The 27076-nt window shown below is 38.6% G+C and overlaps 3 protein-coding genes across 3 annotated transcripts; all 3 read left to right on the plus strand.

The window, feature by feature from the left end:
- LOC308676441 (olfactory receptor 6X1-like) lies at nucleotides 1–1414 on the plus strand (the record flags this gene model as incomplete). The annotated part of the gene is made up of 1 exon (XM_081342255.1): nucleotides 1–1414. The coding sequence occupies exon 1, from the start codon at nucleotides 335–337 to the stop codon at nucleotides 1412–1414; it is 1080 nt and encodes a 359-aa protein (XP_081198381.1). The 5' UTR covers nucleotides 1–334.
- Nucleotides 1415–8506: 7092 nt separating this feature from the next.
- Nucleotides 8507–9433, plus strand: LOC308676442 (olfactory receptor 6X1-like; the record flags this gene model as incomplete). The annotated part of the gene is made up of 1 exon (XM_081342256.1): nucleotides 8507–9433. One exon carries the CDS (start codon nucleotides 8507–8509, stop codon nucleotides 9431–9433), a length of 927 nt encoding a protein of 308 aa, XP_081198382.1.
- A 5309-nt stretch (nucleotides 9434–14742) lies between these two features.
- LOC308675965 (olfactory receptor 6X1-like) lies at nucleotides 14743–16424 on the plus strand. Its single transcript, XM_081341654.1, has one exon. It carries the CDS (start codon nucleotides 15232–15234, stop codon nucleotides 16159–16161), a length of 930 nt encoding a protein of 309 aa, XP_081197780.1. The 5' UTR covers nucleotides 14743–15231; the 3' UTR covers nucleotides 16162–16424.
- Nucleotides 16425–27076: the final 10652 nt, after the last annotated feature.

Below are 27076 nucleotides of genomic sequence, written 5' to 3' on the forward strand. Positions count from 1 at the left end.
TGAAATGGATAGGTTAACATTAGAGATCAAAACCAAAACCGAAACGGACTATTATGAAATTTGGAACAATGTGTACAAATGGCTAGAGTTAAGGAAGAATGCTGGGATGAATACCGACTGATTAGTTGATAGTTTAGAAACCTTTTATACGATAGAATTGAAAGACATTTAATTACATTGTAGACGAACGAAAGAATGTTCACTAGAAAACTCACTGATGTTATATGCACATTTTGCTACAATGTAACTTTTTTTCTTTTTTCTTTTTTTCTTTTTTTCTTTTTTATATTTAAGGTAATACTAATAGCAATGTTGAAGCCAGGGAAGCTGTAACATGTCCATTTTTGTTTTTAATTGTATATTCAATAAAATTTGTAAAAATAAAAAAAATAAAATATTATTTAAGACTCATTATCCTTTATTCAGGAAGACGATTTCCCCCCCCCCCTTACATACAGTTCTTTTTATTGCAGGAAAGAAGAAAATGGAAAATGCAACATTGGTTGAAGAGTTCATTCTTGTGGGATTTCCACAATTACGTGAGCTGGCAATGGTGTTTTGTACCATAGTTCTACTGATGTACTTTCTATCACTTTTAGGGCATACTTTAATCATCTTTGTTGTTATCATGGAACCCATGCTCCATACACCAATGTATTTCTTTCTCCTCAACTTCTCCCTTGCTGAGATTTGTTCCACATCAGCCGAAGTCCCCAAAATGTTGACCAATATCATCTTGGGTAAAAATACCATCTGTTTTTTTTGCTGCGTACTACAATTTTTCACAGTCTTTGCCATGGGAGGGGTTGAATTCCTTATGCTCTCCATCATGTCTTTTGATCGCTACATGGCCATTTGTAAGCCTCTACTCTATAAAAGAGTCATGACCAATCAATTCATCCTTCAGTTAGCTTTGATGGCTTGGATTGGTGGGCTCCTGATCGTCTTTTTTCAGACAATAGTGATATGGACATTTCCTTATTGTAGGGATAACATCATTGACCACTTCTTTTGTGATGTTGGACCTGTTCTGAAATTGGCCTGTGCTGATACAACTCTGATAGAGCTAATTGGTCTCATCTATGGTGCCACTTTCATGTGGGGGTCCCTTTGTCTTTCCCTGATATCATACATGCACATTGTAGCTGCTATAATTCGGATTTCCTCTGCCACTGGACGCTCCAAAGCCTTTTTCACCTGTGCATCACACCTCACCGTTCTAATCATCTTCTACACAGCAGACATGATTATGTACTTGCGTCCTTCTACACATGGTGATCCTCAACTCAATAAAGTCATATCTCTTGTGCGCACAAGCTTTGTACCCATGTTAAATCCTTTCATTTACACAATCCGGAACAGTGAATTCAAGGCAGCTCTTAACAAAACAGTGAGACGGATGGTGGTTCTCTAGGACTTAGGAATTTTATTTATTTTTATTTTTTAAAGAAAACTAAAAAGGTGATTTGTTATTGTTTTATACAATTATTAGCACTAATTAATTAAATAGCAATACAATTATTAGATTGTATATGATGTACATTTGGTTTATCACAAACACATTGTCATTCTGAAATTAAAATAAAAAACAAAACAAGTGTTAATACCACTTTACAATGCCTTGGTAAGGCTGTACTTGGAATATTGCATCCAGTTTAACTATCGGTAAAAAAAAAAGTTCCATCAGACATTCTAACTTCTCATGAGATCTCAAGAAGTTAGAAAGTCTGATGGAACTTTTTGTTTTTTACCGATAGTCCCACAAACACACGGCAAAGCCTGAGAAGAGAATAGAGAAATGGAATGCAGCTGAAAGGCAGGTTAGTAAAAACCCATTTGGGGGAGGCAGGGGCAGGGGCAGCAACCTTACCGTGCACGGGTATTGATGCAGGTTGCTCATGGAGGGGACTGAAGGCTTAGGACTGGGGCGACAGCATCCGTGCCCAGAGAGAGGGCTCTGTGTGCCACCTGTGGCATGTGTGCCATAGATTCACCACTACGGAATTAGGATAATGCCTTACTGAAGGTTGTACTGATACAATGGTTCATTAAGTGAGACCAAAGCAGTGTTCTTTGAATAAAAGTTGTGGTTTCTGGGTTATCTTCTGAAGTGCAGCCACCGAGAGTCACAATATCAACATGAAAAGCCAAGGTGGACCAGTGGTTAGTATGTAGTATTGCAGGCTAATTCTGGCCAATGCGAGTAGTTCAATCCTGATGGGCTCAAGGTTGACTCAACCCTCCATCCTTTTGAGGTTGGTAAAATGAGAACCCAGATTGTTGGGGATAATATGGGACTCTGTAATCCATTGTGTGAGTGCTGTAAAGCACTATGGAGCGTTGTCTAAGTCTAAGTGCTATTGTTAGTGGTATCAGAGGGATGGATAGCATAAAAAATCAATCAATGTTCTCAAGATATTTCTTGAGGTTCTTTTCCTTAAAAATTCAGGTATTTGAGGGGAGGGACTTATTTGCCTTAAATAACCCAATTTCTTTCCACTTGACTACAATGATATGATTTTATGGATAGACCATATCAGTGGTCTCCACTAGTTTCCCCTTCCATCTAATTTTTTAAAAAGTCATTTGATGTACAAGCAAAGAAGATGCAATGAATTACAGGTAGTTGTTGTTTAGTGACCGTCTGAAGTTACAATGGCACTGAAAAAAATGACTTAGGACACTTACAGCACCGCCATAGCTACTGTATGTGATCAAAAATCAGATGCTTGGTAAATGGCATGTATTAATGACAGTTGCTGTGTCCCAGGGTCATGTGATAACGTTTTGCAAACATCAGACAAATAAAGTCAATGGGGAAGCCAAATTCACTTAACAACCATGTTACTAATTTAAAAACTGCAGTGATTGACTTACTTGTGGCAAGAAAGTTTGTAAAATGGGGCAAAACTCAACTCTCTTGCTTCGCAATGAAAATGGCAAGGTATTGATTTAACAGGTAATCAGCTTATGTTATATAAGATTTAAAATGTATTGATGAAAATGACTCAGCAGGGTCTGTGTCTCTTTAAGAGCCTTTGTATAAAGGGAAGGTTCCACAGGTGTATTGTCTTCTTTCCATTTCCTGCTGTAACTGTGGTTTGTTTGATCCTGCTGTATTAGTATGTGTATGTATATTGTTCCTGGTGTATGATATTGTAGATATTGTAAGATAAACCACCATTTAATATAGACCACTGTTTACTGTGTTTACTCCTGGATTATCTCATGCAATAAGACTGCACACTCTAACAGGAAAAGTTAGGCACAACTGTGGTTGTATGTCAAGGACTATTGCATTCCTACAAACCAACAGTCCCCAGTTTCATTTCAATGTACAAAAATATTTCTGAGCCTTCTTGAAAATCTCACTAAGTCCCACTTGAATTTTTTGATGGCCTAGACAGAGTTATCTCCAAAAAGAAAGTCCTTCTAATTAATCTGCCTTCCCAATGATCAATCCCTTTTCCTCAGCTTGACCTAGATAATTTCAGATCACTCATTTCCATTATTTCAAAGTTGTTCTTTGAAGACACCCATATATAAACTACTAATTGGCCTAAGGGAAACTATTACATCAGTTACAATATCCCTGTGGATCTATTAAGGAACTTAAATTTTCTGACTATCCTCTCTTGTGGAACAGAGTTATATGTAGAATTTTTCTGTGTTAAAATTATCTTCAGAACATGTTTGACAATGGCCAGAAGGGTAAGAAAGGAGATTCTTCAGTTTTCTTCTTAAATATGTTGTTGTCGACAATTCTGTGTTCAGTACGCATAAATCCTGTTGAAATGTCAACCTAAGCAAGTTTCTGCAGATCCTCATCCTACTGAGATTCAGCATATCACCCAAATATGTGAAACTTTGATGTATGGAAATTGGCAAGGCTGCACCTAATTTAAAATCTCAGGTTCAAGACCCCTGAACTGGATGCGACATGGAAATTGCTTGGGATCTAAGGTGTAGAATTGAAAGAGGTCAGGGAAAAAAACAAAACAAAACAAGGGATATTGAATTGTTTTGCTAAATCCCACTGTGGACATCTTTCCACAAAGATCTAGCCAGGGAGGAACAGGAGGTTCATAAGGGCCCTGATTCTAGCAGTTGTCAGTATGATGGTCCAAGAGATGGAGATACAGAGAGAGAGAGAAGGCGAAGCCCATCTGCTCCATCATTTTAGCATTCTACGATTTGGAATCGGCTGGCTTATTTTACAGATGTAGCATTATAGATAAAGAAATCTATGACCGTCCTTTTTTAAAGAATTCCTTGTAAATCTCTCTGGTGATTCTCAGTCATGCAGGTCATCGTTGCCCAAAGGTGCTTTCTTTCTAAAGGAAACTGGACTTTCTTGTTAGCTTGAAAAAGTTTCACTTCTCATTCAAGAAGCTTTCCCAGAACTGAAGTAGTGAGAGAAAATAGCTCCTCTTTGGAAAGTGAAAAGTAGGTTATTATTTGCAACCTGCTAAAGATTTGAGCAGATGACATATTAGGAAAGCTTTGGCTTTGTGGCTGTTTCAGTGAAGGAGCTCTTTACCTGGAATCTCATGAGATCATGGAGGGTGACAGCAAGATCTCAGAGAAGGAAACAGCTGCTTTGAGTTGAGGGAAGGAAGTACAACATCCAAAGTCTCAGAGATGAAAAGAACCACATTTTGATTTTTTTTAATCTTAGCACTGCACAATTCTGTCAATTCTTCTCCTCTAGTGCTCAAATCATTTTCTGCTCTCTTCTCTCCCTTCTCTCCTTATCTGTTTTCTCCCTCAAAAATGTAAGCTGAGACTGGGATACGGACTTATAGAAGCTATGTTTAAAAGCAAGGCTGATTGAAGCTAAAGTTAATTGCCTTAAGGTAAGTCAAGGTTCAGAATGCCCAAATCCTGGTTCCACAATCACCCTCCTGCCAATCAAATAATAATAACAACAACTGAAACACTAAAAGGAGAATCTGCTTGAATATAGAGTTGGCTCTTCATTTATGTATGGAGTCACTGGAGTCTTTGGAATGCCTGTTTTTTTAATTGTTGATATAAGATGTTTTGAATTTCCCCCATCCTGAAAATAATATAAATATGTACCACTTTTTATGCATAAAAATTATGAACATGGACACTGGACAATTTTGTTTGTCTTTATTTGATCTGATTGGCACTCCCCAAGGACCAAGATAGTTGCAAAGCTTTAGAGTAGGTTCAAAGAATAAGACAGGTATTGGTAAAGGTTTGTCTGATTATTGATATAAAATTAATATATCGCTCTTTCCGTGGGGATTCTTTTTTAGACTTTCTTTTGCTTTTTTAACAATCATAATCTGAGCATATAAAGACTCTTCTCTCATGAAATTTTAGATATCAGTCCTGAATGTCAAAATATTATGTTATATTAACCACCCTTCTTTATTTATCTATGGAGATAAATCCAGGTCATGGTTGTCTCAAAGGAGCTTTTATATTAAAAAAAAGGCAACTGGACGTTCTTTGTTTTTTCTTGAAGATGTTTTGCTTCTCAGTCAAGAAGCTTCATCAGTTCTGACTGGATGGTGGGGGGAAATGGAAGGATTAATTCTGACAGGAAGAACTTACATCACACACAGAGAGACACCATATAGTCAGAATTGAAGAAGCTTCTTGGATGAGAAGCCAGACATCTTCAAGGAAAAATAAAGAAAGTCCAGTTGCCTTTTGGAAAAGCACTTTTGAGGCCTCCTTTATTTAGTAAAATATTTTTTTCTCTCTCCTTAATTGTGTTCTTCTTTTATTTCAGGAAGAAAGAATATGGCCAGTGTAACTTCTGAAATATCAATCCAAACACTGAGATCTAATGTTGTTGATTAAAATTCGTGAATCAACTAAAATAAAGGGAATAAAGATAAAGGAGAATGATTATAGGCTAAGGGCATTTGCGGATGACTTGGTTGTTACACTATCTCAACCGATTCAATCGGTTATAGATTTGATGGAAATGATAATTCAATAGGGGAAAGTCTCTGGATTTAAGGTAAATAATAATAAGACTAAAATATTAGCTAAAAATATGACCATGAATGAAAAGGAAATGTTAGTAAAATTGACAGGTTTTGAAATAGTGAAAAAGGTTAAATATTTGAGAGTATATATCACAGCCTCTAATGCTAAATTATATAAGAATAATTATGAGATGTTATGGTTTAAAGTAAAAAAGGATCTAAATAATTGGAAGAAATTACAATTATCTTTGTTGGGGAAAATTGCAGCTGTTAAAATGAATGTTTTACCAAAGTTTCTTTTTTTGTTTCAAATGATACCTATTTTGAAAAAAGATGCTAATTCGGATGATTGGCAGAAGGGTATTAATAAATTTATCTGGGCAGGGAAAACACCAAGAGTTAAACTTAAGATTTTACAAGACGCATGGGAAAGAGGAGGACTTAAGGTGCCTAATTTGAAATTATACTACGATGCGGTGGTTTTAACACTGGTTAGTGATTGGCTTAATTTAACAAACAAAAGTATACTTTCTCTTGAGGGATGGGATTTATTTTATGGGTGGCATGCATATTTAATTTATGATAAAAAAGTTGATAAGGCTTTTAAATCTCATATTTTAAGAAGTGCTCTATTGCGTGTCTGGAAAAAGTATTATTATAAGTTAAATTATAAAATACCAATCTGGGGAATTCCTGGACATGCAATAGAGAGTGTATCTATGGGTGTAAATTTGGATATGACTTCTTATAAGGAATTACCTAGATTGGTAGGGAGTGATTGGCAATTAAAGTCGTTAGGTGAGTTAAAACAAGAAAATATTGTACAGTCCTGGTTCCAGTATACTCAATGGCAAGCTAGGTGGAAGTTAGATCAGAAGGTTGGCATTACATTAACAGATGAAAATTTGGTAAAACAGATCAAAACCGAGCGCATATAAAGAGAATTTACAATGCTTTAATAGAATTGGACTCGGAAACGGAACTAGTTAAAGATTGTATGGTAAAGTGGGCCCAAAATATTCATGAATTGATTCCATTGGATATATGGGAGGTAATTTGGGTTAGAAATGTAAAATTTACTCAGGCCCAAAATTTAAGAGAAATTTTTTATAAAATGTTTTATAGGTGGCATTTGGACCCTAAAAAGTTGTCTTGTATGTATCCTAATTTACAGTTTAAATGCTGGAGATGTGGTAGCTTAGATGCTACTTATTTTAATATCTGCTGGACTTGTAGAAATATAAAAGCTTTTTGGATTAAAATTTGGTGGAACATTCAAAAGATTTTTAAGAGAAAGAGAAAGTTCACTCCACAGTTATTTTTATTGGCTGTTATTACAGATTGTGATACTAAAGAAATTAATTTAATGTTGAATTTGATAACAGCTGCAAGGTTATTGGTAGGGCAAAATTGGAAGAAGGATTGCTTGCCTTCCATAGAAGAATGGACGCTTAAAGTGTCAAACTTAGCAGAAATGGCTAAGATCTCTGCTTATTTGAAGGATCATTCACAAAAAAGGTACATTTCGGTTTGGAGAAGATGGATAGATTATATCCAGGATAAATATGGGACAAAAAAGTTCCATTTAGCTCATGAGTAAATTTTACATTGTTATTATTATATTTACTATTAGTATAGTTTAATAACTAGGATATTTTTTGTTTGCTTGTATTTATGTTATAGGGAGTTAAAGTGTATTATGTATTTGGTTATTTATATAGTTGGTTAATGTTAGCTAGATTTTGATTATTATATATTTGTAACCCTGTAATCAGCTCTGGGAAGTGGGGAGGGGGAAGGGGGGGTCAAGGGTGGGTTGGGGGGATAATATTGTAATTTTTATAAAACTTTTCAATAAAAAAAAGAAGCTTCATCAGTTCTGACTGGATGGTGGGGGAAAATGGAAGGATTAATTCTGACAGGAAGAACTTACATCACACACACACAGACACCATATAGTCAGAATTAAAGAAGCTTCTTGGATGAGAAGCGAGACATCTTCAAGGAAAAATAAAGAAAGTCCAGTTGCCTTTTGGAAAAGCACTTTTGAGGCCTCCTTTATTTAGTAAGATATTTTTTCTCTCTCCTTAATTGTGTTCTTCTTTTATTCCAGGAAGAAAGAATATGGCCAGTGTAACTTCTGAAATATCAATCCGAACACAGAGATATAATGTTGTGCACCTGAATTTGGGCATCACCATAGTGACTTTTCACATACTTTCTTGTGTAATGTATGAGAAATGATGAAATGAAATACCTTTTTTCACTTAAATGGGTGGATCTTATAACAATACTAGTTAATTTTCCAGACGGACAAATTTAAATAAATAGAACATTTCAGAAGTTTTAAATGCACTGTGCTTCTTTTCCTACACCCTTCTTTCCTGCTTTGAGTTTTTTTTCTTCATTTGCTTCCATTTCTTAACCTTATTTATATATATAATGCACATGGTAGCAATAATTTTTGAAATGCTATATGCCATCTGAGCTACCACTGAGAAACCACGTACAATTCTGAAATGATGCAGCCTAGGAATATGTCCAGAGTGAGTGAATTTATCCTATTAGGAATTCCCTTTCTGTACGATCTTCACCGAGTCTTCTTCGTGGTGGGTCTGCTCATGTACCTTATAACCATCCTTGGGAATGGCTTCATCCTTATCATTGTAGCAATTGAGCCAAGACTTCAGACACCAATGTACATCTTCCTGAGCAACCTTGCTTTCCTGGAGATCTGCTATACCTCCACTGTGGTACCCAAATTGCTACAGACATTTATAGAAGCCAAAACCACCATTTGCTTCCATTGCTGTCTGGCTCAAGGATTTTTTCACTTCTGTTTTGGTAGTACAGAGCTCTTCATCCTCACAGCTATGTCCTTTGACCGCTATCTGGCCATCTGCAAGCCGCTTCAATATCCCATCATTATGTCCAAGCATGTGTGCCTTCAAATGTCTTTGGCCACTTGGTATGCTGCCTTTGTGATTATCTTTTTTCATTATTTTATTCTTTGGACATTACCATTCTGCAGGTCCAATATTGTTGACCATTTCTTCTGTGATATTGGTCCTCTGTTGAGCCTTGTCTGTGCTGATATTCATGTCCTTGAGTCCCTCAGAATATTAACTAGCTTTGTCGTTGTGATTATGACCTTACTTCTCATTACTCTGTCCTACATTTTTATCATTGCCACTGTCCTGCGCATTCCCTCCGCCGTAGGACGGAAGAAGGCCTTCTCTACCTGCACTTCTCACCTGTTGGTGGTGTCCATCTTATATGGAGCTCTTGTTTTTATGTACATGAGGCCCAATGTCCAGTCTTCATACCGCTTGACAAGGACTGTGGCGATCCTGAACACCACTCTTACCCCAATGCTGAATCCTTTCATATACACAATTCGTAATGCCGAAGTCAAAAAAGCTGTCCAGAATGTAATCCATAAAAGGAAAGCGACCTTGAATTGAGACAATGAGTGGAAAAATAGATCCAGCACTATCTTATGCAACAGGAATGAGATGAAATTTAGAGAATTGCGGCATTGGTGGCATTTTGATGAGGCAATTAGAATCCAATTGGCATTTTCAGACTTAAAAACACCATTTGATTTTATAGTTTACAATAGAGTGAGCACCTGTTACATGTCCCAGCTTCTGCCAACCTAGCAGTTCGGCAGCACGTAAAAATGCAAGTAGAAAAATAGGGACCACTATGGTGGGAAGGTAACAGCATTCCGTGAGCCTTTGGCGTCTAGTCATGCTGGCCACATGACTACGGAGACATCCTTGGAGAAGCGCTGGCTCTTCAGCTTTGAAATGGAGATGAGCACCGGCCCCTAGAGTTGGAAACAACTAGCACACATGTGCGGGGGAACCTTTACTTCTTACAGGTGTATTAGAATTGACCCCAAAATTGTGAGACATTAGTTAAGTGGGTTTTGCCCCATTTAACGATCTTTCTTGGCAGAGATGTTAAGTGAATTACTGCAGTTGTTAAATTATTAACATGGTTGTTAACTGAATCTGGCTTTCTCATTGACTTTACATGTCAAAAGGTCACAAACTGGGATCATGTGACTCTGGGACACTGCAACTGTCATAAATATAAGTCAGTAGTTAAGCATCTCAATTCTAATCATGTGACCATGAGGATGGTACAATGGTGTAAATGAGAAAAAACAGTTGTAAATAATTTTTTTCAGTGCCATTGTAACTTGACGTGATCACTAAACAGATGTTGATGATCAAGATTTGTAAATCATGCTTGTTGTCAATGTTGTTAACATTGGATGTTCTTGCTTTGACAATATACGAAGATGCAGCCATTTTCCCCTTAACTTGTGTGTTACTATTAGAGTTTGAATTAGATGATGCTGGGGGAGAGGAGGAAGAATATTAGTCCATTAGTTAGACATAACAACATCTTAGTAGAGTGTTTTTCAAGGTGGTTTGAAATAAGAGATGACAAGAAATGGCCGGTTGGAGAACTGGAGGGAAGGTCTGCATTTCAAACTAATTGGAAAATGTGATTTATGACTGTTAATTATAGGAAGGAATTGTGCTTTGATAATATGTGTTTAGGGGAGGAGAATTCAGATGTTGGCTTTGACCATGTATCTGCTGATGCCTTGCTACTTCAATAAAGATTATTCAAGGTAAAAATGCTGCAAAGTCCTTTGAAGAGTTTCACCTGTCGTAACCATGACACTTGTATTTTATCTAGTCATTAGTCCTTAAAAGGAAGAGACCTCAAAGTTGAAAACTGAAACAATGTGACAGTTTTTCTCTGCAGTGCTTTGTGGAATAAAAGGGTAATACTAGAACCAAAGTTCCCAAAAGTTGTCACTGAAATGTAATTTTGGATTTAATTTATCCTTTTCTCACATTAAATAATAAAAAATGAGAATGAATATCACTAAACGAATGAGTGAAAGAATCATTTTCTTAAATTAAATAATAAAAAATGAGAAGAGTGAATTTGAACCCTCTTTTCAGACAAAAACATTGTTGAGCCCTGGTTTATTTGTGAATATTTTTATCTATCTATCTATCTATCTATCTATCTATCTATCTATCTATCTATTCATTCAATCAATTTCTATAGCCACCCAACTCAACGAAGTGATTCTGGAGGCTGAGAGATGTCATTGAACTCTTGGTTTTCTCATACACACTTGAAGATTTACCCATCATTCTGTTCTTATTGATTCATTCATCCATCCATTCATTCATTTATCACATTTTTAAACTGCCCTTCTCCCTCATAGGAGATGTTAGATAAACATCATTCAAAGAGTAAAATAGAGAGAAGAAAATAATTAAAAAGACAAAGAAAATATATACATCATATATACTATCTGTCAAGATTGAATTGCTACGGTGCCTGGCAGCTTCTGTCACTAATCAACTTGCCAGATAAAAGGGGGAGGGTAGAAGATGAAGGGAGGAAATGTAAGGCCAAGAAGCCATTCACAGACCATGGGAGCCTACTCCATGCCAAGGTCATTGCCACAGGTGCTCGATGGAGAAGTGAACTGTTCCCATATCAAAAAGGAGTATTACTATTGGACAATGTGAACACCCAGTGGGTGGGGGCATGGGAATCTATTGTTTAACTAAGTAAGCTTTTGCAGGGGAAAACTCAGAGCTGGTTTTGCTTATTTAGTTCCGAGATGGTGTATCCAATAAAGTTTTACTCTTTTGGACTCAATTGCCTTGAAGAAATGTTGTGTTTTGCTAGTCACATTATTGACACTATGTTTGCTACTCATCCTGGCTTTCATGATGTCCATACAAGACCTTAGACCTTGCTTTTTGTTCTTTATAGGCTTTTCACTGCTTTCTTCCTCGAGATCTCAATGATTCCACCCAACTGCTTCACTCTCAGTTATTCCTTATTCTCAACACATTCACTCTGTCTTCATAATTTATTTATTTTTTGCAATTCAATCATCATTCACTCTCAGTAAAGACCAAATAATCTCAATATAACTAATTTGTGCCTATGACTCATTTTTCAGTCAGACCATTTTTATTTAGTTTCCCATTCATTCTTGATACAAACTCTTAAAAAATGGATCAGTCTCACTCCTCCACTGTACACCAGTGTATTTGAAGTTCTTTATAAAATTATCATTTCTTGAAGTAAACTTTTACATCACTTTCAGTACCCCTGGGTTACTGTTAAGAAATCACATGGGGGGGATCTTTCCAGCTATATAAGATATATGCAAGTCTTTTCTTTGTTAATATGGTCTCTAGAGTATGTTCTGTGGTGGCTAAGAAGGTAAGAACAGAGATGCTCTATTTGATTTGGACTGTAATCTTGGTTAAAGCCTGTGCCCTTATCAATATCTGTAAAACTGATGTTTGTGAGAGAAAAAAAATCAACTTTCTCTGTGCTCAAAGGAGAAAATATTGACAAGTAGAAATTATGATGATAGATAACCAAATAGCTAACTAGCAAGAAAGACTGTGTGAGACAGAGAGAGATGAGATAGATAGATGATAGATAGAATGATAGAATGATAGTATGATAGTATGATAGAATGATAGAATGATAGATAGATAGATGATATATAGATAGATAGATAGATAGATAGATAGATAGATGATAGATAGATAGAATGATAGATGATAGATAGATAGATGATAGATAGATAGATATTGAGATATTGAGATATTGAGATAGAGATAGAGATAGAGAGCAGACAGACAGATGAGCCATGATATATAGATATTATGTAAATGTAGGTGATGGTGTTGAAATGATAGCCATAAATCAAACTATGTTTTGAGACCCCAGATTACATATAGACTTGAAAAGTATGCCAGGATTCAAACTCCTGTCATGGATATGTCGATAATATGAAATGAAATTCCTGTGAATGCAATGCTAAGGGTTTTTTTTCCTGTTGTATTAATCGGTTTGAATTGGGGAGGTGGGAAGGTTTCTAAGGATTAAGTCAAGATGTAGTCTGGACCATGGATGATCCAGCAGCCTTGAATTTTACATCCTTCACTTCTAAGAAAAGCAGCTTTTCTCCCCAAGGTTAATTCTTCTTATGAGATAAGAGGTATGAACTTAAGAAATGAAAGATAGCAACCTTCTCCCATAATTTTGTATGCAATCTCTTTCTGCTCATGCAGTAGAAGAAAGTTTATTTCCTGGTCAAGTGATGACTTCACAAAAGCTGTTCTTGTGAAGGTAATTAAAATGATCACAACCTCATTTGTAAACTGAGAAGAGCATCTTAAAAGGTAAGAAAAATATTTTGCATTTCTCTTTTGAAGTTCAGCAGATATTTGAGCACTTGGAAGCTAATAGAAAGGAATCAGGAAAGATCATCCAATTATTTATCTGATTTATATTCTATCTTTTGTTCAGAAACTCAAACCTGCATGCATTTTTCTGTATATCCCTCTGTTTTTTCCACACCCCAACAAACATTTCCCTGTTATGAAGTATGTAAGAAGTAACATCTTTACATAAACTTAAACCATTTAAGAAGAGATTGGACAACGTTTTGTCTGAAATGGTATAGGTTTTCCTGCCTGAGCAAGGAAAACCTACAAGAACTACAAGGTCCCTTCCAACACTGTTATTCTATTCTACTCTATCTTCCATTTCCAGCTTAAGCATGATCCAAAATAAAACAGTCAGTCTTCTAGCATGCATTGTTTGCAGCTGTTAAATATTATTTTGAAAAATGGAAAATGCCAAATCAGGGGTGATCTTTCTCCTTCTGAGCTTAAGTATATATGGACAACAATTGTGTGAATCCACTTTTTATACATTATTTTGAAAGATAATAATTTGAGCTTGCAAGAACAATTCTCAAATGAAATTTCAGATAATAATCTTGAGTATCAAAATATTATTTAAGACTCAGAGTCTGGAACAAGACTAATACAGGTTCTGGAAAATTATGGAGATGTAGTGGGATTGAAGATTAACAAAACAAAAAAATCCTAGTTAAAAACATGTCCAAATTACAAGAAATTGAGCTAGTGGAAAAAGTTAATATTCAAATAACTAAAAGGGTAAGGTACCTGGGGATCCAACTGTCAGCAAGATGCACCACACTCAAAAGAGAAAATTATGATAAATTAATAGACCAAATCACAGCAGACCTAGATAGATAGAAAAACTTGCAGCTCTCCTTCATGGGGGGAATAGCGACAATCAAGATGAATATACTCCCTAAACTACCCTTTCTATTTCAATGTGTACCGATTAAATTGCGCAAAGATTTCTTCGAAAACCTAAATAAAATTACATCCAAATTTATCTGGCAAGGAAGAAAACCAAGAATCAAATTTAAACGATTACAGGATGCAAAGGAAAGAGGAGGGCTTGGCCTCCCGAATTGGGAAAAATACTATCAGGTGGCTATCAGCATCTGTGTGGATAAAGGACTGGATAAATCTAAGGAACAGAAGACTGTTAGCATTAGAAGGCCATGACATGCAGAGAGGGTGGCTTGCGATACTGTGGGACGGGAAACACAAGGCACATCAGTACTTTCAGAAACACTACATTAGACGAGCACTAATAGAGGTGTGGACTAATTTTTTTTAAAAAAACCCAACTATATAGAAATTCCCAACTGGATTGGGAATTTGAGATATTTGGAGATATTGGAGATATTTATGCACCCAAATTCATGAACTTAGGAACAGGGATAAAATTAGAGCACACAGAATTAGATAAAATTCTATTAGGAACAGAAGACAAAATTATAAAAAAGATATATCAATATTTATCAGAACAGGATATGTTAGAAGAACAGGTTAAGGATACAATGCTAATCTGGAGTAAAAAATTTGGCTATACCATTGATCTAGACAATTGGCAATCACTATGGGACAGGAACAGGAGGCTAACACTAGCCACCACCTAGAAAGAAAACTTATACAAGATGTTTTATAGGTGGGACCTTCCCCCCACAAGGCTAGTTTAGAAACCTTTTATAGGATAGATTTGAAAGACACTTAATTACATTGTAAACAAATGAAAGAATGTTCAATAGAAAACTCACTGATGTTATATGCACATTTTGGTACAATGTAACTTTTTTCTTTTTTTTCACTTTTTTCTTTTTTTTATATAAGGTAATACTAATAGCAATGTTGAAGCCAGGGATATTCAATAAAATTTGTAAAAATAAAAAAAATAAAATATTATTTAAGATTCACTATCCTTTATTCAGAAAGATGTTTTTCCCCCCTTACATACAGTTCTTTTTACTGCAGGAAAGAAGAAAATGGAAAATGCAACATTGGTTGAAGAGTTCATTCTTGTGGGATTTCCACAATTACGTGAGCTGGCAATGGTGTTTTGTACCATAGTTCTACTGATGTACTTTCTATCACTTTTAGGGCATACTTTAATCATCTTTGTTGTTATCATGGAACCCATGCTCCATACACCAATGTATTTCTTCCTCCTCAACTTCTCCCTTGCTGAGATCTCTTCCACATCAGCCGAAATCCCCAAAATGTTGACCAATATCATCTTGGGTAAAAATACGATCTGTTTTTTTTGCTGCGTGGTACAATTTTTCACAGTCTTTGTCATGGGAGGGGTTGAATTACTTATGCTCTCCATCATGTCTTTTGATCGCTACATGGCCATTTGTAAGCCTCTACTCTATAAAATGGTCATGACCAATCAATTCATCCTTCAGTTAGCTTTGATGGCTTGGATTGGTGGGCTCCTGATCGTCTTTTTTCAGACAATAGTGATATGGACATTTCCTTATTGTAGGGATAACATCATTGACCACTTCTTTTGTGATGTTGGACCTGTTCTGAAATTGGCCTGTGCTGATACAACTCTGATAGAGCTAATTGGTCTCATCTATGGCGCCACTTTCATGTGGGGGTCCCTTTGTCTTTCCCTGATATCATACATGCACATTGTAGCTGCTATAATTCGGATTTCCTCTGCCACTGGACGCTCCAAAGCCTTTTTCACCTGTGCATCACACCTCACTGTTCTAATCATCTTCTACACATCAGGCATGATTATGTACTTGCGTCCTTCTACACATGGTGATCCTCAACTCAATAAAGTCATATCTCTTTTGCGCACAAGCTTTGTACCCATGTTAAATCCTTTCATTTACACAATCCGGAACAGTGAATTCAAGGCAGCTCTTAACAAAACAGTGAGACGGATGGTGGTTCTCTAGGACTTAGGAATTTTATTTTTTATTTTTTTAAAGGAAACTAAAAAGGTGATTTGTTATTGTTTTATACAATTATTAGCACTAATTAATTAAATAGCAATAAAAATTATTAGATTGTATATGATGTACATTTGGTTTATCACAAACACATTGTCATTCTAAAATTAAAATAAAAAACAAAACAAGTGTTAATACCACTTTACAATGCCTTGGTAAGGCTGTACTTGGAATATTGCATACAGTTTAACTATCGGTAAAAAAAAAAAAGTTCCATCAGACATTCTAATTTCTCACGAGATCTCAAGAAGTTAGAAAGTCTGATGGAACTTTTTGTTTTTTACCGATAGTCCCCCAAACACACGGCAAAGCCTGAGAAGCGAATAGAGAAATGGAATGCAGCTGAAAGGCAGGTTAGTAAAAACCCATTTGGGGGAGGCAGGGGCAGGTGCAGCAACCTTACCGTGCACGGGTATTGATGCAGGTTGCTCATGGAGGGGACTGAAGGCTTAGGACTGGGGCGAGAGCATGTGTGCCCAGAGAGAGGGCTCTGTGTGCCACCTGTGGCATGTGTGCCATAGATTCACCACTACGGAATTAGGATAATGCCTTACTGAAGGTTGTACTGATACAATGGTTCATTAAGTGAGACCATAGCAGTGTTCTTTGAATAAAAGTTGTGGTTTCTGAGTTATCTTCTGAAGTGTAGCCACCAAGAGTCACAATATCAACATGAAGAGCCAAGGTGGACCAGTGGTTAGTATGTAGTATTGCAGGCTAATTCTGGCCAATGCGAGTAGTTCAATCCTGATGGGCTCAAGGTTGACTCAACCCTCCATCCTTTCGAGGTTGGTAAAATGAGAACCCAGATTGTTGGGGATAATATGGGACTCTGTAATCCATTGTGTATTGCATTCCTACAAACCAACGGTCCCCAGTTTCATTTCAATGTACTTGAATATTTCTGAACCTTCTTGAAAATCTCACTAAGTCCCACTTGAATTTTCTGATGGCCTAGACAGAGTTATATCCAAAAAGAAAGTCCTTCTAATTAATCTGCCTTCCCAATGATCAATCCCTTTTCTTCAGCTTGACTTAGATAATTTCAGATCACTCATTTCCATTATTTCAAAGTTGTTCTTTGAAGACACCCATATATAAACTACTAATTGGCCTAAGGGAAACTATTACATCATTTACAATATCCCTAAGGAGCTATTAAGGAACTTAAATTTTCTGACTATCCTCTCTTGTGGAACAGAGTTATTCGTAGAATCTTTCTGTGTTAAAATTATCTTCAGAACATGTTTGACAATGGCCAGAAGGGTAAGAAAGGAGATTCTTACCCTTTCTTGTTTTCTTGTTGAATATGTTGTTGTTGACTATTCTGTTCACTATGCATAAATCCTGTTGAAATGTCAACCTAAGCAAGTATCTGTATCATGACTGCAGATCCTCTTCATACTGAGATTAAGCATATCACCCAAATATGTAAAACTTTAATGTATGGAAATTGGCAAGGCTGCACCTAATTTAAAATCTCAGGTTCAAGACCGGTGTAGTGGATGCAACATGGAAATTGTTTGGGATCTAAGGTGTAGAATTGAAAGAGGTTAGGAAAAACAAACAAAAAAACAAAAAAAAACAAGAACAAGGGATGTTGAATTGTTTTGTTAAATCCCATTGTGGACCTCTTTCTACAAAGATCTAGCCAGGGAGGAACAGGAGTTTCATAAGTGCACTGATTCTAGCAGTTGTCAGTATGATGTTCCAAGAGATGGAGATACAAAGGCTCTTAAAGAGACACAGACACTGCTGAGTCATTCCCATCATTACATCTTAAATCTTACATTATGTAAGCTGGTCAGCTGTTAAATAAATACCTTGACATTTCCACTGCTAATCAAGACAGTTGAGTTTTGCTCCATTTTACAAACCTTTCTTGCCACCGTTAAGTGAATCACTGCAGTTGTTAAGTTAGTAACATGGTTGTTAAGTAAATTTGGCTTCCCCATTGACTTTTCTTGTCTGACAGTTGCAAAAGGTTATCACAAGACCCCGGGACACAGCAACCGTCATTAATACATGCCAGTTTCCAAGCATCTGAATTTTGATCACATACGGTAGCTAAGGCAATGCTGCAAGTGTCCTAAGTCATTTTTTTAGTGCCATTGTCACTTCAGACGGTCACCAAACAACAACTACCTGTAATTCATTGCATCTTCTTTGCTTGTACGTCAAATGACCTTTTTAAAAAATTAGATGGAGGGAGAATCTAGTGGAGACCACTGATATAGTCTATCCATAAAGTCATATCATTGTAATCAACTGATTGATTGATTTTTATGCTATCCATTTCTCTGATACCAATAATAATACCACTTAGACTTAGATACCCCCTCATAGTGCTTTACAACACTCAGTATGTGGTTTACAGAGTCACATATCCCCAACAATCTGGGCCCTAATTTTACCAACTTTGAAAGGATGGATGGTTGAGTCAACCTTGAGACCATCAGAACTGAACTACTGGCATTGGGCAGAATTTAGCCTGCAATACTGCATTCTAACCACTGGTCCACCTTCACTCTTCATGTTGATATTGTGACTTTTGGTGGCTACACTTCAAAGATAACCCAGAAACTACAACTTTTATTCAAAGAACACTGCTTTGGTCTCACTTAATGAACCATTGTATCAGAAGTACAACCTTCAGTAAGACATTGTCCTAATTTTTGAAACCCACATAAACTGTCACAGCAAACCAATACTTTTCTTTTGTATCTATTTGTGTGTACAAAACAATGGCATTTTTACAATTGCTGCTCACACTTTGTGTTTAGCACTATGATTAATATGATTTCAAACTTGATTAAAGGTCACTGTAACAAATATAATAAATATAGATATCTCTTTTGTAATATAATGTTCTGTATGTCATTCTCAAAAATTTTGTCCTTATTTACAGAACTCAATAAATCTTTATTGACTTGATGTAGAATATTTTTCCTGGAAATTTCAGAGTGACCCAACTATCAATGTGTCATCCATCTCTTAAAAGAGACAATTCATTATCAAAATCTCCTAAGATTAATTACAATATGATAACTCACTTTGTTTAAGAGCATTCAGAATAATGGAAACTTTCTTTAATCATAATTTCTCTTGGGAATTTTTCCACTTAGAAATAACTCTCTCTGGTTATTATCAAGCAATTGGAACAAAAATGTTGATAAGGAGAAGTTTGAAGGAGACATATTTGGCTATAATTTCTCAGTTGAAATTATAGGAAGTGGCCAAAACTAATCGCTATAAGAAACCTATGGTCATTTCCATATTGTCTCCGAAAAGCATATTCATTTACCAAATACAGGTAGTTATCAACTGAGAATGGCTCATTTGGGGACTGTTCAAAGTTAGAATGGCAGTGAAAAAAGTGACTTACAACCATTTTTTACAATTATGACTGTTACAGCATCCCCATGTAATAATAATAATAATAATAATAATAATAATAATAATAATAATAATAATAATAATAATAATAATAATAATAATAATAATAATGGACCTTGGAGGTCATCCAGTCCAACACACTGCTCAGGCAGTAAACCCTATACCCATAGTGGTGAATCTCTGGCACACAGAGCCCTCTGTGGGCACCTGCACTGTTGCCTCAGTCTAGGCCTGTAGCTGGGTTTTATAAAACATGTTCACTCGAGGCCTCCGCTGCTGTGTGCAAAAAAAAAAAGAGACTCAATCAATCAATTTCAACTTTTGTGGGGAAAAAAAGATGTCGCAAAGTTGGAATTGATGGGTTGAACTTTATTTTTAGTCCCACAGAGCAGTGGAGGAAGTGACGCAATGGAGTGATGCAAGGTGCTGCACAGGGGTGGGAAGAGCGGCGGGAGCAGGGTGCACCATGTGAGGGGTGGGGCATGGCCTGCGCATGGGGTGGAGAAGCAACATGGCAGCGCTAGCATGATGGTAGACCAGTTGCTTCCCTCCCCCTGCCAGACACCTACTGAAGCCGTGCAGGGTAGGTTGCCGCCCCCACCCCCCCAGATCCCCTCACATCCAATAAGCATTTTTTTTAACTAACCTGCCTTTCAGCTGCATTCTGTCTTTCCATTCGCTTCTCAGCCTTTGCCACATGTTTGTGGGACTATCGGTAAAAAAAAAAGTTCCATCAGACTTTCTAACTTCTTACAAGATCTCAAGAAGTTAGAAAGCCTGATGGAACATTTTTTTTACCCATAGTCCCACAAACACATGGCAAAGCCTGAGAAGCAAGCGGTGGGCCTGGCAACCTTACTCTGCATGGTGGGGTAAGGTTGTCGGGCGTCCCCATGACCCTCCATGATCCTAGGGAAGAAAACCATAATGAGACACTCTTCTGCTTTAACTTTTTTGCTTGTTGCTTTTTGGAGTTTTCATACTGCTTTCATGAGACAGCAACATTTGGGAGGGGGGGTAGCTACCCCCTTCCCCCCAAAACCATCAGCTGAGCAAGACACCCTACTGCCTGACATTCCAGAGTCCCCCTGGATCTCCCCCAACCCTGCCCGGTCCCCACAGGAATCCTTCCCCAGGAGCAACATTGAGCTGGCCACGCCCACCCTGGCCATGCTCACCCTAACCTTTTAGAGACTGAGCACCCAAACTGCAACCCAAAACCCACTTATGTATTGCCGGGTGCTGGGTGGGAGTGACCACTAGGTGGTCATGGCACATTGGGTGGGTGTGGTTATGGTGACCATGGTAGATTGGGTGGGTGAAGGAGAGTGGGGAGGGAACAGCCCACTCCACCTACTGCTCGTCCTGGGGCAGCTGCCACCATCCGGTGCTCTCCAGCCCTTTACCAGCCAGCTGGGCAGCTGTAGCTATTGCTCCCCTCCAGCCTCTATCTCCTCAAGACCTGATCTGGGCATGCCTGGCTGGCTGGCAACGGGCTGGAGAGTGCGGGATGGCGGCAGCTGCCCTGGGGTGAGGGTAGGTGAGGTGGGTGCTCCCGATGTCCACACGGGAAGAAGCGGCATGGAGGCTCTGTGCCCATGCCACTGTCATGAGGCTGCTGTACAAGGTGGGCAGAGGTAAGGAACCAGGTCAGGGTGGTGGGAGAAGGGGGCTCTGCGAGGATTGGGTTGGAGCGGCGGGAGAATTGCGCTCTGCGAGAGTTGGGTTGGAGCAGCATTGGGTGCAATATGAGAGGTGACAAACAGTTGCACCAAGCCAAAACCGGCCATTTGCTACTTCCTGCCTAATGCCGCTGTCCTTGCAGAACGCCCTTCTCCCACTGCTCCGACCTGGTTCCTTACCTCTGCCCAGCTTGTTCCACATTGGCGTGGCATAGCTGATTGCCGCCTCACATATTGTGCCCAATGCTGCTTCAACCCAACCCTCACAGAGCGTCCTTCTCCTGCCACTACGACCCAACCCTCGCAGACCAGCCTTCTCCTACTGCTACTTCTTCACAATCCACTACTGCTGCCACATGCAAGGAAACAAAGGAAGGATTTTTTGGGGGATAAAGGTCAGTCAATCAATTCCAACTTCATAATCTTTCACAAGAAGTTGGAATTGATTGATTGACCTTTTTTTCTCCCAAAAATTCCTTTGTTTCCTTGCACATGGCAGCGGGAGCAGATCACAAAGGAACAACTGCACAGGGCTGGGAGTCAGGTAAGTAAAGAAAGGCAATTTCTGGGGGGGAGCAAGGATTTCTTTCCTTACCTGCCCCACTTGTTCCGATGCCACTTTCTGCTGAGATGTGTTGCTCTTGCAAATGGCCCGACTGCCCACTTCAGTGCCCTCCCTCCCTAAGCCTCCAGCACTTCACTTGCTGCTTTGGTTGGCCTGCCAGTCCCCACCTCAACACCCTGCCTGCCGCTGCCCAACACAGCCACACTGGGGCTGCAGGGCTGGCCTGGCATGGGAAGACCATGTGCCCCACTCTCCCACTACCATGTAGGGCGGTGGTGGCAAACCTATGGCACATGGCTGAATGCATCCCAGCACAGCTGGTTTTCCTCTCCCCCATCCCATCCCTCCTGGCCTCGCATGCTCTCCTTTTCCCAGGCATGACCCACTGCATCACCTCAGCTGCCAACCATCCATCTCAGAGACGGCTTCATTGAACTGCTGGCAACGGGCTGCAGAGCCCCAGAGTGCGCCTGTCAAGGGGCCAGCAGGCTGTGGCTGTGGACAGACAACATTGCCCCCATGTGCTTGCTGGCCCCTGTGTGCGGGTGCTGATGGTGTCAGGCAGCAGCTACCCCAGCCCTTGCCTTGCCCCATAGCAATGGCACCCCCACCCTGCCTCGTCTCACCCCACAGGATGAGTCTCCTGCCTACCACCCCACCTGCCAGAGACCTCCCCCAACCCTGCCCACCCACCACAGGTGTCTCTCCCCACAAGCAACATTGAGGTGATCACACCCACCTTGACCACACCCACCCAGTGGGCCATGCCCACCTGGCACCCAGCGATAAATAAGTGGGTTTTGGGTTGCAGTTTGGGCACTCGGTCACCACACTAATGTAGGGTAAGGTTGCCATGCCTGACCCCGCCCAGATGCCCTCGTCTCCCCCAAGCATTTTTTTTACTAACCTGCCTTTCAGCTGCATTCCATTTCTCTGTTCGCTTCTCAGGCTTTGCCATGTGTTTGTGGGACTATGGGTAAAAATAAAGTTCCATCAGGCTTTTTAACTTCTTGAGATCTCAGAAGAAGTTAGAAAGTATGATGAAACTTTTTTTTTTTACTGATAGTCCCACAAAGTGACTATCAGTAAAGGTGAAGGCTGAGAAGCGAATGGAGAAATGGAATGTAACTGAAAGGCAGGTTAGTAAAAAAAAAATACTTGTTGGATGTGAGGGGATTTGGGGGGTGGGGGTGGCAACCTACCCTGTGTGGCTTTGGCAGGTCTCTCGTAGGGGGAGGGAAGCAACTGCTCTACCAGCATGCTAGTGCCACCGTGTTGCTTCTCCAACCCATGTGCAGGCCCGCCCCCCACCCCCCCATGCTACACCTTCTTTCCAGCTCCAATGTGTCACTTTCTCCACCGCCTTGTGGGACTATAAATAAAGGCCAATCAATCAATTTCAACTTTGCAAGATCTTTCTTTTTTCCCATGAGAAATTGAAATTGATTGATTGAACTTTTTTTTTTTTGCACACGGCAGCAGAGGCCTAAAGCAAAAACGTTTTATAAAACCCATCCAAAGGCCTAGGACTGGGGTGACTTGGCAACTGACTCATATTTATGACAACTGCAGTATCCCAGGGTCATGTGATCCCATTTTGCAGCCTTTTGACAAGCAAAGTCAATTGGCGAAGCCAGATTCACTTAACAACCGTATTACTAACTTAACAATTGCAATGATTCACTTAGCAACTGTGACAAGATAGATTGTAAAAATGGGGCAAAATTCCCTTAATAAATGTTTCACTTAACAAGAGTAATTTTGGGCTCAATTGTGTCCGTAGATCAAGGACTACCTGTATATATGGCCATTCACCTCAAAGAAAGTGACTCTGGATGGTGTAGAACTTTAGAGAATTACAATTAAACATTCCTTAGGGCCATCCTCACTTCAGGATCACAAGGGACAGTATACATGGGCTTATCCTTGCAAAGTGATGCATATATATATATATATATATATATATATATATATATATATATATACACAGTATATATATATACAATATATATATATATATATATATATATATATATATATATATATATATATACACACAGTATATATATATATATACACACAGTATATATATATATACACACAGTATATATATATAAAAGGTAAAGGTAAAGGTTCCCCCGCACGTGTGTGCTAGTCGTTTCCGACTCTAGGGGTCGGTGCTCATCTCCGTTTCAAAGCCGAAGAGCCAGCGCTTGTCCGAGGACATCTCCGTGGTCATGTGGCCGGCATGACTAGACGCCAAAGGCGCACGGAATGCTGTTACCTTCCCACCGGAGTGGTCCCTATTTTTCTACTTGCATTTTTACGTGCTTTCGAACTGCTAGGTGGGCAGAAGCTGGGATGAGTAACAGGCACTCACTCTGTTACGCGGCACTCGGGATTCGACCCGCCAAACTGCCGACCTTCTGATCGACAAGCTCAGCGTCCTAACCCACTGAGCCACCGCGTCCCTTTATATATATATACAATATATATATATATATATATATATATATATATATATATATATATATATATATATATATATATATATATATACATACAGTATATATACACACACACACACATACATACATACACACACACACACACACACACACATGGATTTGCTAACAAAGAATTAAAGGGAGACTGGTATAGCTATTTCAAGCTGCTTTGCTCTCATCAGCCAGCCACTGCCTTCTGAGATTCAAGCCTGGGCTGCTTGGACTTTAGGCAACTGTTTTAACCTTTAGGCCACAGGCTCTTTCTCACTTTGTCAGCTGTATATACCTTAAAAATCACGTAATCAAAGAGGGGACAAAATAAGACTCTAAAACTTTAACCACATCTATTTTGAACTCTTTCCTAAAATGTGATCGGCTTGAACATATTTGTTCTACACCATAGTTTCCACCAGAGAGAAAATGTTACAGACTGTTTATGTTACATATGCCATGATGGGACCTGGAAAGACCTTTTGTATAGAAGACTTGAGAAAGTAGGTTGCATTATTCAGTATTGATTGACTGAATTATTCAATTCAATCAATCAGTTCAATTCAATCATTCAATATAAGCCGTGGTGGTGCAGTGGTTAGAATGCAGTATTCTTTAAAAAAAAAACAGCTCATTGAGAAATTGGTCTATGCCCAAATATTGCAATGTTGTCATTCCATATGTTACAGGAATATTGGAAAAGCTCAGGAGGATCTTCAGCCAACAGAACATATGTGCACACTTCAAACCCAGGAATACAGTAAGGCAGAAGCTTGTCCACCCCAAGGATGAAACACCTAGACACTAACTGAGCAATATGGTATATGCAGTACAGTGCAGTGAGCCCTATGCAGAACTGTACATTGGGGAAACGAAACAACCAGTTCATAAACACATGGCACAATATAGGAGAACAAAACCATCAGGACAAGATTCAGCAGTCCATCTACATTTGAAAGACAACAGGCACTATTTCGAAGATAGCAAAGTTCACATTTTGGACAGAGAGGATCGGTGATTTGAAAGAGGGGTCAAAGAGGCCATCTAGGTCAATTTTTTTTTTTATTGAAAAGTTTTATCATACATTTTATCTTTGACAGTCCCCCCTACCCCTCCCCTATCCCTCCCTCCTTACCCCTCCCCCCCTCCCCACCCCCCCCAACTTCCCAGAGCTGAGTACAAGGTATAAAAAAGAAAAAAAGAATCATAAACAACCATATGCTAACAACCATAGACTCTAAAATCTATCACTCTCTAGCTCACATAGGATAACTACAAACACTATTAATATAGAATATATTAAAAAAAAACAAAAAAAAAATTCTCCTTATTCTCCTTATAAATCTCTAGCCAAACTGGGCTATGATCAGAAATAGTTCTTGCACATATCTTCACCTTCTTAATCCTTAAAAAAAAGTCATTAGTCATAATCCTTTTCATACGAATGTGTTTCACACCAAATATCTCGCAGTTCCAAGTCATCCTTCATTTCAAAAGAGGATTTAGGCAGTCGAGCATGACTTGGGACGCGCTTTAAAGCTCCAGCCTTGTCCATCTGAACATCCAAAACACCATTCCAATCCCCCATAAAAATAAAAATTTTATAATCCAACTGGATAAGCTTTGTATGAAATAAACTAAAAAAAGTCAACTTGTTGTTGATTAGGAGCATATAATCCAACTAAAAGCTTCTTTTTACCTACTAGCAGCAACTCTATCATAACGTATCTTCCATGCTTATCTGCTTCAATTAAGTCCGCTGTTAAAGCACTTTTAAGATAAACAACCACTCCATTTTTCTTATTCATTGCAGAAACAACAAATTGCGTGCCCAACCTTGAGTTCGATAAATACTTTTGGTCCACAACCCTAATATGCGTTTCTTGCAACCATATAACATCTATCTTAAATTGTTTCAAATATTAAAAAAACTTTCTTCCTCTTCTGTGGTGAATTTAGTCCATTAACGTTCCAAATTAAAAATTTAGTTGCCATGCATATCATCCCAAAGCTCTTGGAGCACTGCTTAAACAGGACTATCTTTTTTAGGCCGTGCTCCTCCCACTACTTGGCTGTAAGTACATTTTGGAAATTCCATAGACTTCTGCTGATCTTGTTCTTTTATTTTTTTTTGATCGTTTTAAAGCAGCACACGTCACCCTCTGCTCTCTAGAATCATCCAAAGAAGTTGTAGCTTGATCTCCTCCAGCACCATTCTCCTCTGTCTGTCCATCTTCAGCCTCTTGGTGTTCTCCTTGTCCAGATCCCTTTGCAACTTCCAGAAGTGATAGTGGGGTTGCTTTTAAAACGTTATTGTAAAAATCACGCGCCTGCATCACAGTGGTCAAACGGTACCTTTTACCTTCATGCATCACCATCAACCCAACTGGAATCTCCCATCTGAACCTTATATCTCGTTGCTTGAGCTCTTGCACTAAAAATGTAAAATCCTTCCTTCTCCTTAAAATCTTTGGAGGAATTTCTTTTAAAACCAAAACTTCTTGATCAGCAATCACGACTTTAGTACCATAAGCAGCTTGAATAACTTCATCTCTAATTTCCCTCTTTACAAAATAAACCACCACATCTCTAGGTAGCTTTCTCTGTCTGGCAATCCATGAATTCACACGAAACACTTTATCCATGCCTCCCTTTATTTCAGATGCTGGCTGACTCAATACTACTTCCAGAGCCTCAGAAATCAGCTGCTTTAGATCTTC

Source organism: Vipera berus, assembly GCF_964194415.1.
Source record: "Vipera berus genome assembly, chromosome: W".
Classification (NCBI taxonomy): domain Eukaryota; kingdom Metazoa; phylum Chordata; class Lepidosauria; order Squamata; family Viperidae; genus Vipera; species Vipera berus.

Bases quoted from the DNA above. Each gene is read 5' to 3' on its own strand.
- LOC308675965 (XM_081341654.1), top strand. From the start codon at position 15,232: ATGGAAAATGCAACATTGGTTGAAGAGTTCATTCTTGTGGGATTTCCA.